Here is a 15,736-nt window from a genome sequence, read left to right as displayed (position 1 = left end):
CAGTCTTTTATTCTGAATGACATGTGCACATACAGTGAAAGCCTTCATCTAACCACCAGTTTTCCATCTGAAAAAGTAGACCGTCCTCACTTTTACCAGAACTTGGTCTCTGGCCTGTTTTTTTTTTTTTTTTTTTTTTTTTTTTTTGCATTTTAGTATTACATTACAGAGGTGATTATTCCACAGTGTGACTCAGTCAGATCAGCCCCCAGGACGCAAACACCCTTCATAGAGTTTTGATCTGAAGTAGTTGACAATGTTTGGTCACACATTCCTTCATTCATACTGTATAAGTCATGGAGTATTACAGTATTCCTATTGGATAAATATCTCTGGGCAGTTACATGATCTTATTTTATGTCCTGCTGTGAAGTTTATTTGTAATTATGTTCAAAAGACAGGACATGATGGATTGCTTTTTTTCATTTAAGTGCTTAACATAATAGAAGGTTAAAGGTAGTATAAAAGACCAGGACTATGCTACCATTAAGACGCCTAAGCTCCTGAACTTAAGAAAGAGAAAAAAATTCTAAAATCAGCTGATCATTATTTATTTCCAGTTTAAAAACTGGTTTTTGGTTCTGAGTGAAAGTTGGAGGAACCAGGGGCTTGTTTCTGGGTTAACTAGTGAACACAACCTTAGTGCACCCTTTAACGCAAATAACGAGCTACCGATGGTGTAGCAAACCTAGAGGCTTAAAGAATGCAAAATCCATTTGTGGGCTGTTAATGTTAATGCAACTGTTAACCAAATGAAAGCCTTCGCTCTCGCTGTTTCCGATAGAATTGGCCATAAGTGAGGGCGACCTTATTAATACCAACTCTTTGCTTTGGTTCCAAAAATATTCATTTTGTATTCATTTTATTAATGTATGATAAAACACAATACGGTTTTGTGTAATTTGAAGCATTCATAATGTTGATTTAGATTGGCTTCACCCCATTGAACCCCCACCTGCCATTTACCCCACCAAATAGCCCCCCCCCCCCACCGAGCCACTTAGATATTGTCAAAATTGTGTTACAGATCTTTTGTGTTTTCAAATATACATAATATGTCAAAGGAAAGACACACTTTTCTCTCTCCAAATTAATGAATCTGTCAGCATTATGGTTAAAATGAAGAATAATTATATTCACACATATTGTAGTGTCTGGCTGGACGTCTAAGGATGACCCCAGTTATTCACACTGGTGACTTTATGAACAGAACTCTAAACAGTTACTGTTGGCTGTAACCACGGCAACAAACGGACAAAAAGAATGTATAGGAAAACTTAACTTTGCTCCGTTCTCGCATCCACTCAGTCACCACACACACACACAAACACATGCACACACACAAACACACACACACACACACCGGTTCACTGGCTCTGCCCCATACTGCTCTCATTCATTCCCCCATCTCTCAAAGCCACACCCTTCTTTCCTCTGTTGTACTATGTCCTGATGTCATCTATATCCATGCATCGATGCAGAGAAGAAAATTCAATGAGCGGATCAATCCTCACACGATAAATTTGTTTTTGTTGGTGCAAAATGTCCAGGGGAAAAATCTCATATCAAAGATATTATCAAACTTCTGTTAAAAAATCTTCTTTTTTAAATATAAATAATGTATCAAAGGAAATACTTTACAGAGATAGAGTGAAATGAAGCTATAAGAACATATCCTCATTCTGATGCAGACCTCCACAGGTCGTCGTTAAAATCAGTCCTGGAACGCGGCACTTAACGAGTGCAGACTTTTTACCACCTAGCCCAGAAAAGGGATAACGCATTTTACGTTGCATTGGGGTTAATGATTTAACGAGCGTGTGCAGAAATGAACCTCAGGCCAATTTGTTCACACTTTGACAATCTAAGTTCTTTTTCAACAAGATCAGAATCATTTGGTTTTGAGCTCATTAAGGACAGAACACAACATCTCATCAAACAAAAGAACATTGCATTAATCTAATGGAACAGCATTAGATAAAATGTTTAACATTAAAATAAATAGACACAAATACAATTAAGTAAGTGAAGCAACATTGGCATAATTGAAGCATTTAGCAAAAATAATCCTAATCATGGTAATATTATGGTATAAAAAATAGGGTAAAAAAATATATCACAATTATCATTGTATCTCCCAGGGATACTGTAGTAACCCACATAGATATTTTTCAAAGAAATAAGATTTTAGAAAGTGGGGGTTATCAATTATTTATGAAATTTGGAGTTGTGTGTTAACTTATTGGTGTTTGTTTTATTCTGTTCCACCATGGAACTGTTGAAACAACACCTAAAGCATATGAAAATATGAGGGACAACATTGGTATGGGATGTTATGGGATTTGGAATCTCTAGTAATTCTGTTGGTCTTTAAATTTGTGAAAACTACCGAGTTGGACTGTCAGAGTTTTAGTTTACTGAATAAAAGGCTTTTTTCCTGCCAGGCAGCTCCACTACAGCTGTGATTCACTAAAAGGGCTGGGAATGTCAGGGTACCTCGGCATACAATACAATACATGATACATGGCTCACAATTACAATGATATCTCGATATGGCAATATTGCCATTATCGATATATTGCTCTTAATAACCTACAATATACCAGTGTGTTTATAGAGGTGAGACAAAAACAAACAAAACAAGTGTTCAGAGAACGCAAACCTCCGCCAAGCACCCCGAACAGTGTGCAATTTAACATTGATAAATTGAAATGTCCACAGAGTCCACATTCCACAGTGGATGTGGACAATTTTGTGCCAGATACAAGATATTGTTACAAGCTACGGGTGTATCAAATTCGAGGCTAATCGGAGTTGTTTTGAATTTTTTTATGAATTTTCAAAAATTGCTCAATGATGAGAGATAGGAAAATTTGAGATTTTGTGACCTTGCTGTGACCTTGAACTTTGGCTTACTTAGCCCAAAATTTAATGGGTTCGTCCCAGGGCCTAGGCCTATCTGTGGGTAAAATTTGGTAAAGATGGTTGTAATAGTTTTCCCGTGAAGTTGCTAAAAATCAAACAAACACACAAAGCAAAGTGATCACAAAACCTCCTGGTAGAGGTAAAAATAAATGTCATAGTTTATATTTTGCAGCATAATTTAACCAGAGTACAAACAGTAATAGAGTAAAAACAATGACAGTGTTTTAGTTCAACAGAACTGGAAACAGGATGTTTTTTTAGGTGTCTGACAAACACTGACACTATTTTAAAATCGGGCAGAAAACACCACATATCATGTCTCGGCAGTAGATCAAATCTATTAAGTAGAAACATAACAAAAATAAAATAGGTGGCTGTGCATATTTGTCATCCTGCCTGTGTATCACATTTTTGTGAGGCAGTTCCTACATACTGCGAAGTCCTTATCCAGCTTTGTCCCATCCACACTAGAAAAACCATAGTCAGTCCACACTTTTGATTAAATGATGTTGGTGCATGGCGACAGCCAAATGGTAAACCTCTGGTTTGATGGCAGATCAGAATCCAGTGGGTGACATCATGGTTCCTCCCTCCAATAACGGCTCGGGTGCAGCAACATAAATGGTTGTAACTCAGTGTGGAGAGCATCAAATGTACCTAAATGACAAAATGAATGAAAGTTGTCTTTAATAAACCATCTATTTTCTTATGTACTATTTTTCAAATGTTGGTACATATATTTGAAAAATAAAACATTTTCTTGCCTGTCAATACCCAATGCTTTAAAACCAGGGAAGCTCTACTTAACAGCCAAAAACATGAATGAACCTATATTTGGGTCTGTCCTTCCATAATTAAAGACTTATCAGTATCATCCCATGGTAGTAATCTCAAGGCGGTTGAATGATGTCCTATACTAGGGCCACACCAACTACTCAACTGACAGTTGACGGCAAAATTAGTCGACGACTGCTTTAAATCAGATCAAATCAAATTTTATTCATTTAGCGTCACTTTACATATAGAGCTGGTTGAAACCAGACTCTTAAGTGTTAAAAGTTGGCAGGCCATTAGTGACGTCATGATGTGTATCCTATACCATCCAATCTCATAATAAGCAATGTTTCACTGCAGCCAGATTCAGATTCAGAAAACTTTATCCCATACGGGCAATTAATTTGCAGCTAACCACAGACAGCGGTCATCATTCAAAGTGCAATGTGACAAACATGAATCAGTAAACAAATACATGATAGGGCATTAGAAGGTAACTACAATTGAAGATGTTGAACAGTTGAAGCCAATTGAAATAGTTCAGAGTGAGACCTCCACTTTTCCCAAATCTTTGATGCACTGACAGCACATGTGCACTTATGATCAGGACCAGAAGGGGCAGTGGTAGAAGCCATTAAAGTGAGGCTACTAGAAACAAACAGTCCAAAGTTTGGGAACACGTGACACAACCAAGAAAACTGTCACATGTCAAATGATCTGTAGCTGAGCTTTTTGCTCCTTAGCCAATTTTGGGCCAAAAGGGATATTGTAATCATTTTGTCATCCGTCTGTTCGTCCATCTGTCTGTCCATTCAACAGTGTAATCATATTATCTGAAGAATGCATTGAGATATCCGCATCAAATTTATACTGTGAATGCATCTTGGCATGGAACAGAAGTCTATTGAAAATAGGTTTTCTCGACCTACTTTTTGAAGGTCAAATGGCGACACGTCCTTTCAACGACGTAATTGCATTATCTGAAGAATTGACATATCTGTACCAAATTTACATAAAGACAATCTAATGTAAATTATAGGGCAGTAGCTTCCATCAGAATCTTACACTATATTTGGCTGAGGGGGATTAAAAGTGTGCAGCACGTTATGTTTACGGAAAAAGCAGACATGTACTGCTCTGACTGAGTCAATTCTAAACATGAAACACGAAATGTATTGTATCGACCCTGCAGTAATTGTTCTGTTAATGTTGCTGTTGGAAAGTTCGTCAGTTACTGACTGTAATGCATTGAGTGTGTATGGGGCTATGATGGATAGGTGAATGGATAAGAAAGGTATGGGGATGGAGCCAGTGAGCTGGAGTATGGGGGCAATAAACCACCAGTGTGGAATAAACCTTTGGCTGTCCTTCCTATGTCCAGACGGACTCTACAGGATTTTATTGCTGCAGTGAATATAAATAAGAGCCATTGTTTTTTGGGGTTTGTTTTTTGGGCAGTTCATAATCTGACTAGTCAGTAGTTGATGACTAGTCGAATATTGAAGTAGTCAGTAGTGGCAGCCCTATCCTATACACGATTTCCATACATTAAAATAATGTGTTATGTAGGAGTTGTAGACTGTAAATGGTGAGGTGGCATTGGCTAGACCCCTGTGCATAATGCTGTGCTTCCCTCATCACACTGGAAAATAAGTGTGGAAGGTTGATTAGGGGATTTCCATGTGTGAAGTAATGCATGGTCTGAGGCAGCGACACAGAATACACCAGCTAGTGTCTTTACATGCACGCTCTGTTAGGACTTAGGCTAGTAGCAGAAGAACTCAGACTAATTCCTTTTCAAAATGGCGTCTTGTTTTCCCCTCCAGCTCGCTGTGCATGCTGCCGCTCACTAGTTCAAAGTGGAATGGTCTCAGGCCACTAAGCTGCTCTGCTCTACCTCGGTGGGGTGTTTGGTGCGATGGCTTTTCAGTTTGCCTTTGCTCCTCTCGTCATGTCTCTCTTTCAGTTTGACCGTCTCATGTCACTCACATTCGCAAGCAGACACACACACACACACACACACACACACACACACACACACACACACACACACACCACGTGGCCTTTCTGTTCAACGCCCACACTCACGCTTACAGTAGGCTGCCCATTTAGTAGTTTAAAAAAGGCTGAGCTTCTTTATTTAGTGGTTTAAAGCTTAGGTAGTATTGTGTTTGTGTGCTTTAAATACACATGCATTATTCAGTGGTGTTTTCTCCAACCATGTCAGCAACATGTTTGGGGCTTAAATACAGGGCCTTTCTTCCACTGGTGCCTATTGTCGGTGTGTAGGAAAGCTGTATTGGCTTGCTCTGTGTTCGTCTGACAGTTGGTGTGACCTAGATATCGCAACAATTTGATTATACATGCATTGATGTTGTGGCTCCTGGACTGATGGGTTTTCATTGTGTTTTGCTGAGCTGTAGACTTTCAGGGAAAATTTGTGGGGAAGCAGCGTTGGCTGCAGCCATGCATATACAGAGTCACACCCTTCTACGACAGATAGGCCGAACAAAGGGCCAGCACAAAGAGAGGCACTAAAACCTGAACTACAACCGCATGCTTTCCAAACCCTCCCACATGTTTTCATAGTTGTCGGCGCTCCCTCTCATCGTAGCTTTGGTCTGCCAAGTGGTCAAATGTCCTGTTTGTTAACTGCAGTTCTTACACCTGCATTGTTGGTGGTAGGGTTTCCCCTACTATGTCCTAGCTCAGATTACCAGAAGACTGCCAAGGCTTTTATACCAGATAACTGACTCACGATTTCTTCAGTCTGAATTCTTTTTTTTTTTAATTTTTTTTTATTATTTAACAGCGCCATTTGTCTGCAGTCTAATGATACTAAAAACACAGTGTGGTCTGAAAGTGAACCAAAAAACCAACAAGATTAAGGCAGAGTAGTAGAACAACAACTTATTTTTGTCACAGATTCTGTTGATGAAGTTTGTCTTGTCAAATGAGTGCATGTGTCCTCTAAGAAACTAAAATAAGTTTGTATCTCTATATCACAATTAGAGGTGCACCAATAATTAAGTGAATTGATTAGACAACCTTTAATTAATGTTGACAACTGATTAATTTTTGAGTAATTGCTGATGTTATGGTTTTTAAAGAACAAGTTAAAATTTGTTTTTTCAGAGCCTTTTTTAGTCAGCTAATACCATATATACACGTAGATGTTGGACAAACTGATATTTTCTTTTGCGTTTTTGCCTTCCATCCACATAAAAGCTCTGTTGTCCTGCTTGTATGTGTACAGGGGGTTAGTCCAGCTCAGAAGTCTATAGATTTGCACCTGATAATCTTAAAGTAAAATGTCAAAGTTGTGTTCATGTTGTTAATTATTTTGTATGTATTCTGCTAATTTTATGCCATTTGACCATTTTGTTCATCTTAACTGAACATCACAATCATTGTTATTCTTTTTATTTTTTTATTAGGAGGGCAGGCCAACTAGTGTGAAATAGATCTGAGGCAACGCAATGTAATTTGGGGCAATAAATCAGACAAGACGACGACAATATCTGGAATGTCATTTGTTAGATAATATTCTGACATATTGAGCAGACAACTACTCTGTTAATCAAGAGAATAGTGAAAGGAACTGTTAGGTGTATGTTTGATCAAAATCTTAAACCCCAAACCATAGAGTATGGTTTATTTTTTTCACACACAGTTCCAACCTTTGTCCTTTTTCCAAGTAGGAAATGCTAAACAGACCGTGATGGATCTTTTGTACAACAAGATGGAACATCGTCTGTATCGTCGCATAAAAACAGCACAAAAAAGAGAGAGTGGGGTAGATTGCAGCACACAGGCAGGCACACCCTTGTCATTGTTTTTGGAAATTTGACCTATTTTGCTCAGCTGTTTTGCTAAGGCAGCCTATAGGGCAGACACGACGGCAGAGGAGAACCGTGTAGGGGAGAGTAGACGTGGGATGGGACGGCCTTCCTGGGCAAACAGCTCCAGTTTTGTCCTGCTCTGAAAATTAATTCTTTGTTTTTGTTGCCCCTCCTCATCTCCGGCACCATGGTTTCTTTGGTTTCACACCTCTCAAAGCTTTTTTTTTTTTAATGATAATACACTGACTGTGTGATTTCTCGTCTTTCAACTTAACCAATTTCCTTATAAGGTATCCAGTCTTCTCATCTAGATATTAAATGTTCAGAGTGAGCTTATACAATAACACACTGAGCGTGTGTTGGCACAATAGCAAAACAAAATGCAGTGTTGCAGCCAAATCGCCCTTGTCTCCCAGTTTCTGCACTTAAAAGCCTGGTAATATTGCCTAATGTGTGGTTTTGGAGCGTCTTGTACAGCAGCCACAGGTCTTTTCTCTGTCTTTGTTTGAGATTCTCGCTTTGACATCGCACTGCGGTGAATGTTGGGTTAAGAAATGAGTGTGTGAAATACCGCCTGTCGAAAACACTACAGTGGAATTAAGCCTTGTGTGGAGAGGTGTTAATTTTATTCCACTCTGCAATGTGATACACATGACACTAAAACACACACACCGTTGCCATGCCGAGGAATTTTTTTTTTTTTTTTTTCCTCTGATTTGGTTGAACCTTCTGGAGGATTCTTGACTTTTGAGTACTTCCAGTTTGTTAAAAGCTCCCTTATAATGTACGGTTGGAGTCTCCATCTGGGATCCTTACTGTCATTTCACTGAGTCATATAATGAAGATACCAGAAGGAATGTGTTTTTTTTTTTTTTTTTTTTTTTTTGTTATTATGCTGCATTATTTATAAAGGAGTAAATGTCATATCCTTGTTCCTTACACAGAGCCATCGTACCAGTGTTTCTGTTACAGACAGACCTTGTAAATATGTGAATCATTTTGGTATCATTGCCTGTTCTTTGTTTTAGGATTATACAACTGTTTATTGCTGTCAGGGCCATAACACATCGCAGCAAGAGGCTGATCACGCTGATGGTAATGAAGCCACAGTGGAAAGCCGCTCTAGCGAAGATATCATTTGTGAGGTTTGAAGTGGTGCATGAAACACTGCTGTACGCCGTTCAAACGTACAGGTCTGGTCGTTGGTGTGTCCACTGATGGTTCAGCCGGTGATTTCCGCGTCTCCGTTTGTTTGTCTGTCTGTCTCTAATGGCTGTATTTCCTCTTAAGGCAAGATCAAGTGGCCAAAAGACTTAACAGCGAGAAAGACAATCAGTCATGTAGCCGGAGCTTAGGCAGGGAGACAAAGACAGACAGACACACAGGTGAGTATAGCCACCTCTATATGGCTGTGTTTGCACCACTGCTCCTCTGATCTAAATTTCATGAGACTATTAAAAACAGGGAGGGTTGGGGAAATTGCTCTTGCTTCCTCTACTGCTCTCCCGCTACGCCTTCAACCGCTCTGCTCCTCACTGTCAAATAACGAAGAACGGGAGCAGGAGCGAAAGCAGGAACGGCGGCCATGCTCCTCTCCCCAGTACAATGGGCTAGTGGGGTTGGGGGCTAAAATGAAAAGCTGATGTCTGTGATGAGTTGGCGTGTTGGACATCAGCTCAGGCGGCTGCTGTACAGTGTACATGGTAGTGGGTTGGTGTTATGACAGTAGAGTGGCGTAAACATGGGGCTCTGACACGAAGGCTCTTTATCACCGTATCCCATTTGTTTTTATTTTTGAGGAAAGCGTTTCCTGATGTTCTGACGCTTATACGGTGTGCTGCCTCAAAGGGTCGCACTGATGGTGGTGGTGGTGGTGGGATGTTGTCGACGGAGACTGTGTGATTCAGGTTCATGAGGGTGGGGGGTGTTCTCGTTTGGTTGTCATAGCAACCCAGTCATTTCTTTCTCCCAGCTAGAGCTTCTGTCTTTTTAATTCATGCATTTTCCCCTATTATTTATTTTTTCAACTTTTTCCTTCAGAGAACTGGTGTAGGTAGCAGGTGCAGCTCCAGTTTAACATGTATTTTTTTTATTTATAAGAACAACTGAGCTTTTCAGTCGGGCCACGCAGCTCTCTACCAGTCACCGGTGATGATTTCATTTTATCTAATGATTTTGTTTCCTCGGTTAACTCAGCAGGTCACTTGAATTTCTGGATGAATGCTTTCAATTAGTAGCTGAACACTCACCTTTTTAGAACAAGAACAGATGATGTTGCAGAGGACTTCTTAGGAACATGTGTAAACAGAGCTCTGGTGTGTTTAAAGGTGTAGAGATTTATTGTAAGTGTTGAGTACAGTTGAATACATAATGACTTTCTTCCACTGGCTCAGTGTTGTCTCTGTCGAAGGTGTTCTTCGTTTGTCCTTGACAGGCACTCTGCCTGTCTGAGGCCAGTTGATGATGCATTTGATATCACGTGGAAGAAAATGTCTCATTTTAATACATAATATCAGCTCCAGTTTATGCCACAGAAAATTCTTAATAATTATTTATACTGGACTAGATGACAGAGTGTTAAAACAGTTGAATTAATTACATTAATTGAGTTTTTGCTTCATGCAAATCATGAAAAGTACCTAAAATGTAAAACATCTTTCTCTGGAGACTTTTCTTGTTCCAAACCTGTTTCTTAGTTGTAATATATGCAATTCATGATGAGTGTTTTTCTGCTCATAAACTAACAGTGGTGCTTCTTTTGTTTAACACCATTCCCATCACTCTTACCTCCCTTGATTTTTTTTATTATTATTTTTGTTGATTAATGCAATGCATATTTTGGAATGTTTATTAAGTTTTGTCTTGAACTTATGCTGAAAATATGAATAATAAAAGTATATTTGACAACAGTTTTGAGAATATCAAATCATTCCAGTCATTTCTCTAACAAAAGAAATCACTTTTTTTGTGAATTTCATACTGCTTTTTGTGAAATATTTTTTGATTCTTTATCCAATTTTACAAACTATGGGTGCTGGCAGAATATACTGACGACACTCACTGTTATAATATTAGACTGGAGGAAGAAAAACAGATCAAAAGTTACAAATCTCTTTTTCTTACGGCCTCTTTCTGCATTTGTCGATTCCACTTTTATTGTTTACTTTTGTTTGATGTTAAATGATACAGATTTATTGATTTAAGTATTTATTACTTTGACTTATGTGTTTAGTACAACAGTTATGAATTAGAATATATATATATATATATATACATATATATGAGTAATTAAATGAATATGTTGTAGCTCAGTGTGTGTCATTTCATAAATATGTTGTTTTAAATTCTTTTGTAGATGGAAGATGGTCAGACACTGTTTGACTACAATGTGGGTCTCAATGACATCGTCCAGCTTCTGATTCGCTCACAGACCGACGCCCCCGACAGCCCCGATGGCAAGGAGGACTCGTCAGGCCTCGCCCCTTCAGCCGCCCCCTCTGACTGCAGGTCCGAAAGCAACAGCATCTCAGCGTCTGTTTCCCCTGTTGCTATGGAAACCAATGTAGACAATGACAGCAGTGTCACTACCAGCACTATTAATGAAGCCAAACCGGACACCAGCGCTCCCAGTAACCCAAGCAGTACCAAAAACGGATTCAAGTCCTCCAGTCCGCCACGGGACTCCCAACCACCCACATCTAGCAGAAACACACTCGTTGACCCAGGAATTGGGTTTTACAAGGTGAGGATGGACGGGAGTGAAAAGAATGAACAAATGTATATACACGGTTCGATAAGAAAGTGGTTTATCTTTCTCTTACATGTAAGTGATTACTGAGTATTTAACCCATAAAGACCCAAACATCCACTAGCAACCGAAACCACCCACTGATCTAAACTGTTTAATACCTGTTAATCCTCTAATCCTATCAATCCATGTCAATAATTGATGTAAAATACAGTTATTCATCTTTTCATGGTCATCGGATATGACCCATTTGGACGTTCATAGGCTCCGTAGTTACCATGGAAACACCGTTTTCTTTTGCAACATTGATTCACCAGTAAAACCCATGGAGTTGGATAAATACCAGCTGTCGTAGACACTTGTTTTATGTTCAGTTAATGATATATTTTACTGAAAAAGTTACTTTTCTTCAGTTTTCTCTGTTTTTTGGTATAGTAACCCTCAATTTTAATGAGAGCTTTTATGAACATCTACATGATCAATCAATTAAATATTGGAAAGTAACTGATTTTCACTGGAAAAATGCAAATACAGAGGTTCTTTTCATAATAAATAGTTACGTGTCATTTAAGAAATGGTGAATATATAGAAAAAAAATAATTTGGGAAGTACCACAAAAGTAGCACTGGGTCTTTATGGGTTAATGCTGCAAGGATGGAGTAGTTTTGATTTAAGGACCTTCTACAAATATACAGGTTTACTATATGACTGTCCCATTGGAAGGTGCTACAGCACTACTGCATTTAGAAGACAAGTATATGTTTAAATCAGAGACGACATCATTCACATTCACAGATTATTGTGAGTAATACATAGAACACATAACCTACACTACTGCTGCCACCCTTTGTAATTAATTCAAGTCCAAGAGAACTGTAGGGCCCCTGCTGAACATAAAACACTGCTAATGGAACTATTTCCCCAACCCTGATGAAGACAAATGTAAAGGACATAGATCAAGCAAAATATAGGTAGAAACGCTTACACTTACCCTGTATCCCATTTAATATTCTGGAAATGTTAGAGTATTTCTTTCAGTGTTTATGTCAAATACAGAATAACAGATTGTTTCCTCCAAATTGTCCATCTCTTGACAGTGACATCAGTGGATGCTTTGTCAGTATCAGTAATAGAATAGAATAGAATAGAATAACCTTTATTGTCACTGTGTGTACAATGAAATTAGTCAGTCCAACAATCAGTCCAGTCAGTCCAACAATATTAATAAAACACCAGTACTTCACAAAACAAGAATAGAACAAATATAAAATTACAAAACTAAAAATAAAATAAGAAATAGAATATGTAATTTTACAAAAGTAAGATCAGAACTGAACTTAGTAGAATAAAAAATAGGCATAAAATATGAATAGACACAGTATTTACAGTATTAACAGTATGTATTACCTATGAAAACAGTATGTACGGTGGATATAAACAGTCTACACTCCTCTGTTAAAATGCCAGCTTTTTGTTGATGTAGAAAATGAGACCAAGATAAATATTTTAAAACTTTTTCCATCATTAATGTGACCAAACAAATTGAAATCTTTTAAGGGGAAAAATAAAAAACTTATAAAAACCTGGTTGCATAAATATTCACACCTTTAAACTAATATTTTGTTGCCACACCTTTGGCTTTTATCAGTGCACTCAGTCTTTTTGTGTTAGAGTCCATCAGTGTGGAACGTCTAGATATTACGGCTGCAAGATTTTGGCCAAAAGTAAAATCCAGATTTTTTTTCCCTCTAAAAACTCAATTTTCAAGACAACTGAAGTCAGCATGTTGTTTTTGTGAGCAGCCCACAATGCAATGCACTGCTCCGTACCTCAAATCTGTGATAGTGTTACATGATGGGCCCACGGATATGATACCAATGTAAGTCAGTGACAGGCAACAGTCGTGTGTCTGTCCGTGGATCTCAGGAGAGCCAGCGTCTGTTTTCCAATTCTTCTCCGCTTTCATCCGTCTCCATGTTTCAATAGCATCTCCTATACATATCCTTGTTTTGTTTCTCGCTTTGTCACTACATATTTGGGAAAAATAAGAGGCCTTTTAGGTTTATTAACATCAGACATTTATGATCAGAAATATTCCAGCTGCAGCTCAGTGGGAACTGGCAACCTGGATGTACAAACACTACTGACTTTGTGATTGGGAGATGATGAGGTGATGGGTGGAGCAACAGACCAAAACACAAAATGACAACAGAAACTCTATTTAGGGGCTGACACTCAGCTTTTCAAATGTGAATATTCTTGCTAGACCACTTCTGTCAGTGATATCAGTATTTAAAATTAACATGATTCCTTAAAGGTGCGGGAGACTTTTGTCATCAATTTTTCATCAAATCTGTCAAACCCCAGTTATAGCCTTAGTATCACGAATGCGTAAGTCTTTCTGTGATTACTCACCTGAATCTCTTCCTTCACGGTGAACAATTTCGAAGTGCCATCCACCAGGGAAGCAGAGCTCCACCTGGCAGCGGTAGCTGCAAGAAACATGACGCGGAAACGGCTGGAGCGCCGCTTCCCTTCAGTCGTTTCCGCGTTTCAGCTGTTTCCACGTTGTATTCGTTGCAGCCATATAATATCATATGGTTGTGCTGCCGCTGCCAGGCGGCTATACGAACGTCCGCTTCCCACAACGCGACAAAATTCCGAAGATGCCCGAGTTGCCTACTGGCTCTGTTTGTAAACAAATGGTTTGTTTATGGTGGATGGCACTTCGAAATTGTTCACCGTGAAGGAAGAGATTCAGGTGAGTAATCACAGAAAGACTTATGACTATGACTGGGGTTTGACAGATTTGATGAAAAACTGGTGAAGAAAGTCTCCCGGACCTTTAATGTCTGGTGACAGTTACATTATTTAGAACATAATTCTTACATACAGCTCCTTTTAATGTTAACTCTGTCAGGTTAGACCCCGAGCCAAACCTACTTACAGAGAGGTGATACATTTTGAAAAATAAAACTTTATGTCAGAAAAATAAATTCTCTAGTGTTCTCAGGTCGACTCCGGGTACATTTTTATCTTAATCTTTGTTTCTGTGTGAGTGTGTCTGAAGAACGCCAAGATTTGTTTTTGGATAAAACTTTGTGTTCTCCTTTAATTTCTAAACTTTTTGCTCTTATGAAACATACTTTTAGATGTTTGCAGCATAATACAATGTACATCACTGTGATAAAAAGAGAAAAAAATAATCACGAGTATATGTATTCCTGTAGATATATATTTGACCCTGATATTGAGCATTAACACCTGCAGTGTGAACGTAGTGGAAGTGACATATTGAAATGATGTGAATGTAATGTAGAGGTATACAACAGACCACAGAGATAGGTTTGATCATAATGAAACAACAGCTCTTCTGAATTTTTCTCATATAGATTTCACTTCACATGTAAAGCCTTCATAGTCTGTGTGATGTTGGGATTAAATGTTCTTAAAGTTTGTTGTTAGTGACATCATTTAGATGTTGTTTTTCTAGAGTCATGTTTGTTTGATGGTACACAACAGTTTCAGCCTGGGACACACTGCATAACCTCTGCAATGTGTGGCGGCTGTCTTGCTATCCTGCTGCGAGTTGCTTGCGTCCACAACGGCTGGTTATTTACTGCTGCGGTGCCTCTACTGCCAGTCCTATTTTCTTCAGTAGGATTCACTGATATGCTATTAATATGGTTTAATTTTACCATCAATTTAGTTTCTAAGAAAAGTGATGAATTTAAGCAGTCAAAGGATTTTGATTCAAGCGTAGAGTGAAACCAAGAGTGAGACAAAGGGACAGATTGCACACCGGAATATATTTTCTAATCTGTGACACCGTCTGATATAGTTGAGGTCAAGGGTGTTAAACATATGGCCACCAGGCCAAAACTGGCCTGCCACAAGGTCACATCTGGCCCGTGAGATGAATTTGTGAAATGCAAAAATTATGCCGTCAAAATTCATTCATTCATAACCTTTATTTAAACTCAGAGATACATTGAGGACGCATTCTCATTTACAGTATAGCCGAGACAAAACAAAACAAAACATTTGAAACATATAATGGATATATCAGAAATACTGAAAAGTAGGAGTGACAAAGATGAATTCAAAACAGAGAACTCTACTTAAAAACAGGAACAGCGGGATGTGAAATAAGATGGAATTCTGGATTTAAAACATAAAATATTTGAGATATACAATGCCATATCAGAAGTACCAAAAAGTAAAAGTGATAAAGATGAACTGCTGATATATCGGTCTACCTCTAATTTACACCCACCAGGAAGAGGGGTTTTATCACTCTCCATTTTAACTAATACAGACAGATTGTATTTGTGGCCCATTTGTGTGATGCTGAATTTGACGGAGCTTTGCCGTCTGGCTCACCCTTATGTCTGAGAATTATGTGTACGACTGCACTTTGTTTTCTTGCCAAAAACCCAAACTAGCA

At 38.5% G+C, this 15,736-nt stretch overlaps 1 protein-coding gene across 1 annotated transcript in view; it reads left to right on the top strand.

The window, feature by feature from the left end:
* Positions 1-15,736, top strand: part of uhrf2 (ubiquitin like with PHD and ring finger domains 2) — a 104,488-nt gene that overhangs the window by 10,195 nt on the left and 78,557 nt on the right. The window contains exon 2 of the mRNA XM_030150445.1: positions 10,897-11,283. Within this exon, the coding sequence (XP_030006305.1) occupies positions 10,897-11,283 (387 nt within the window). The remainder of the gene's footprint in view (positions 1-10,896; positions 11,284-15,736) is intronic.

Source organism: Sphaeramia orbicularis, chromosome 12 (genome assembly GCF_902148855.1).
Source record: "Sphaeramia orbicularis chromosome 12, fSphaOr1.1, whole genome shotgun sequence".
Classification (NCBI taxonomy): Eukaryota; Metazoa; Chordata; class Actinopteri; order Kurtiformes; family Apogonidae; genus Sphaeramia; species Sphaeramia orbicularis.
Note: the sequence above shows the minus strand (reverse complement) of the source record. Positions and strands in the feature narration are given on the sequence as shown.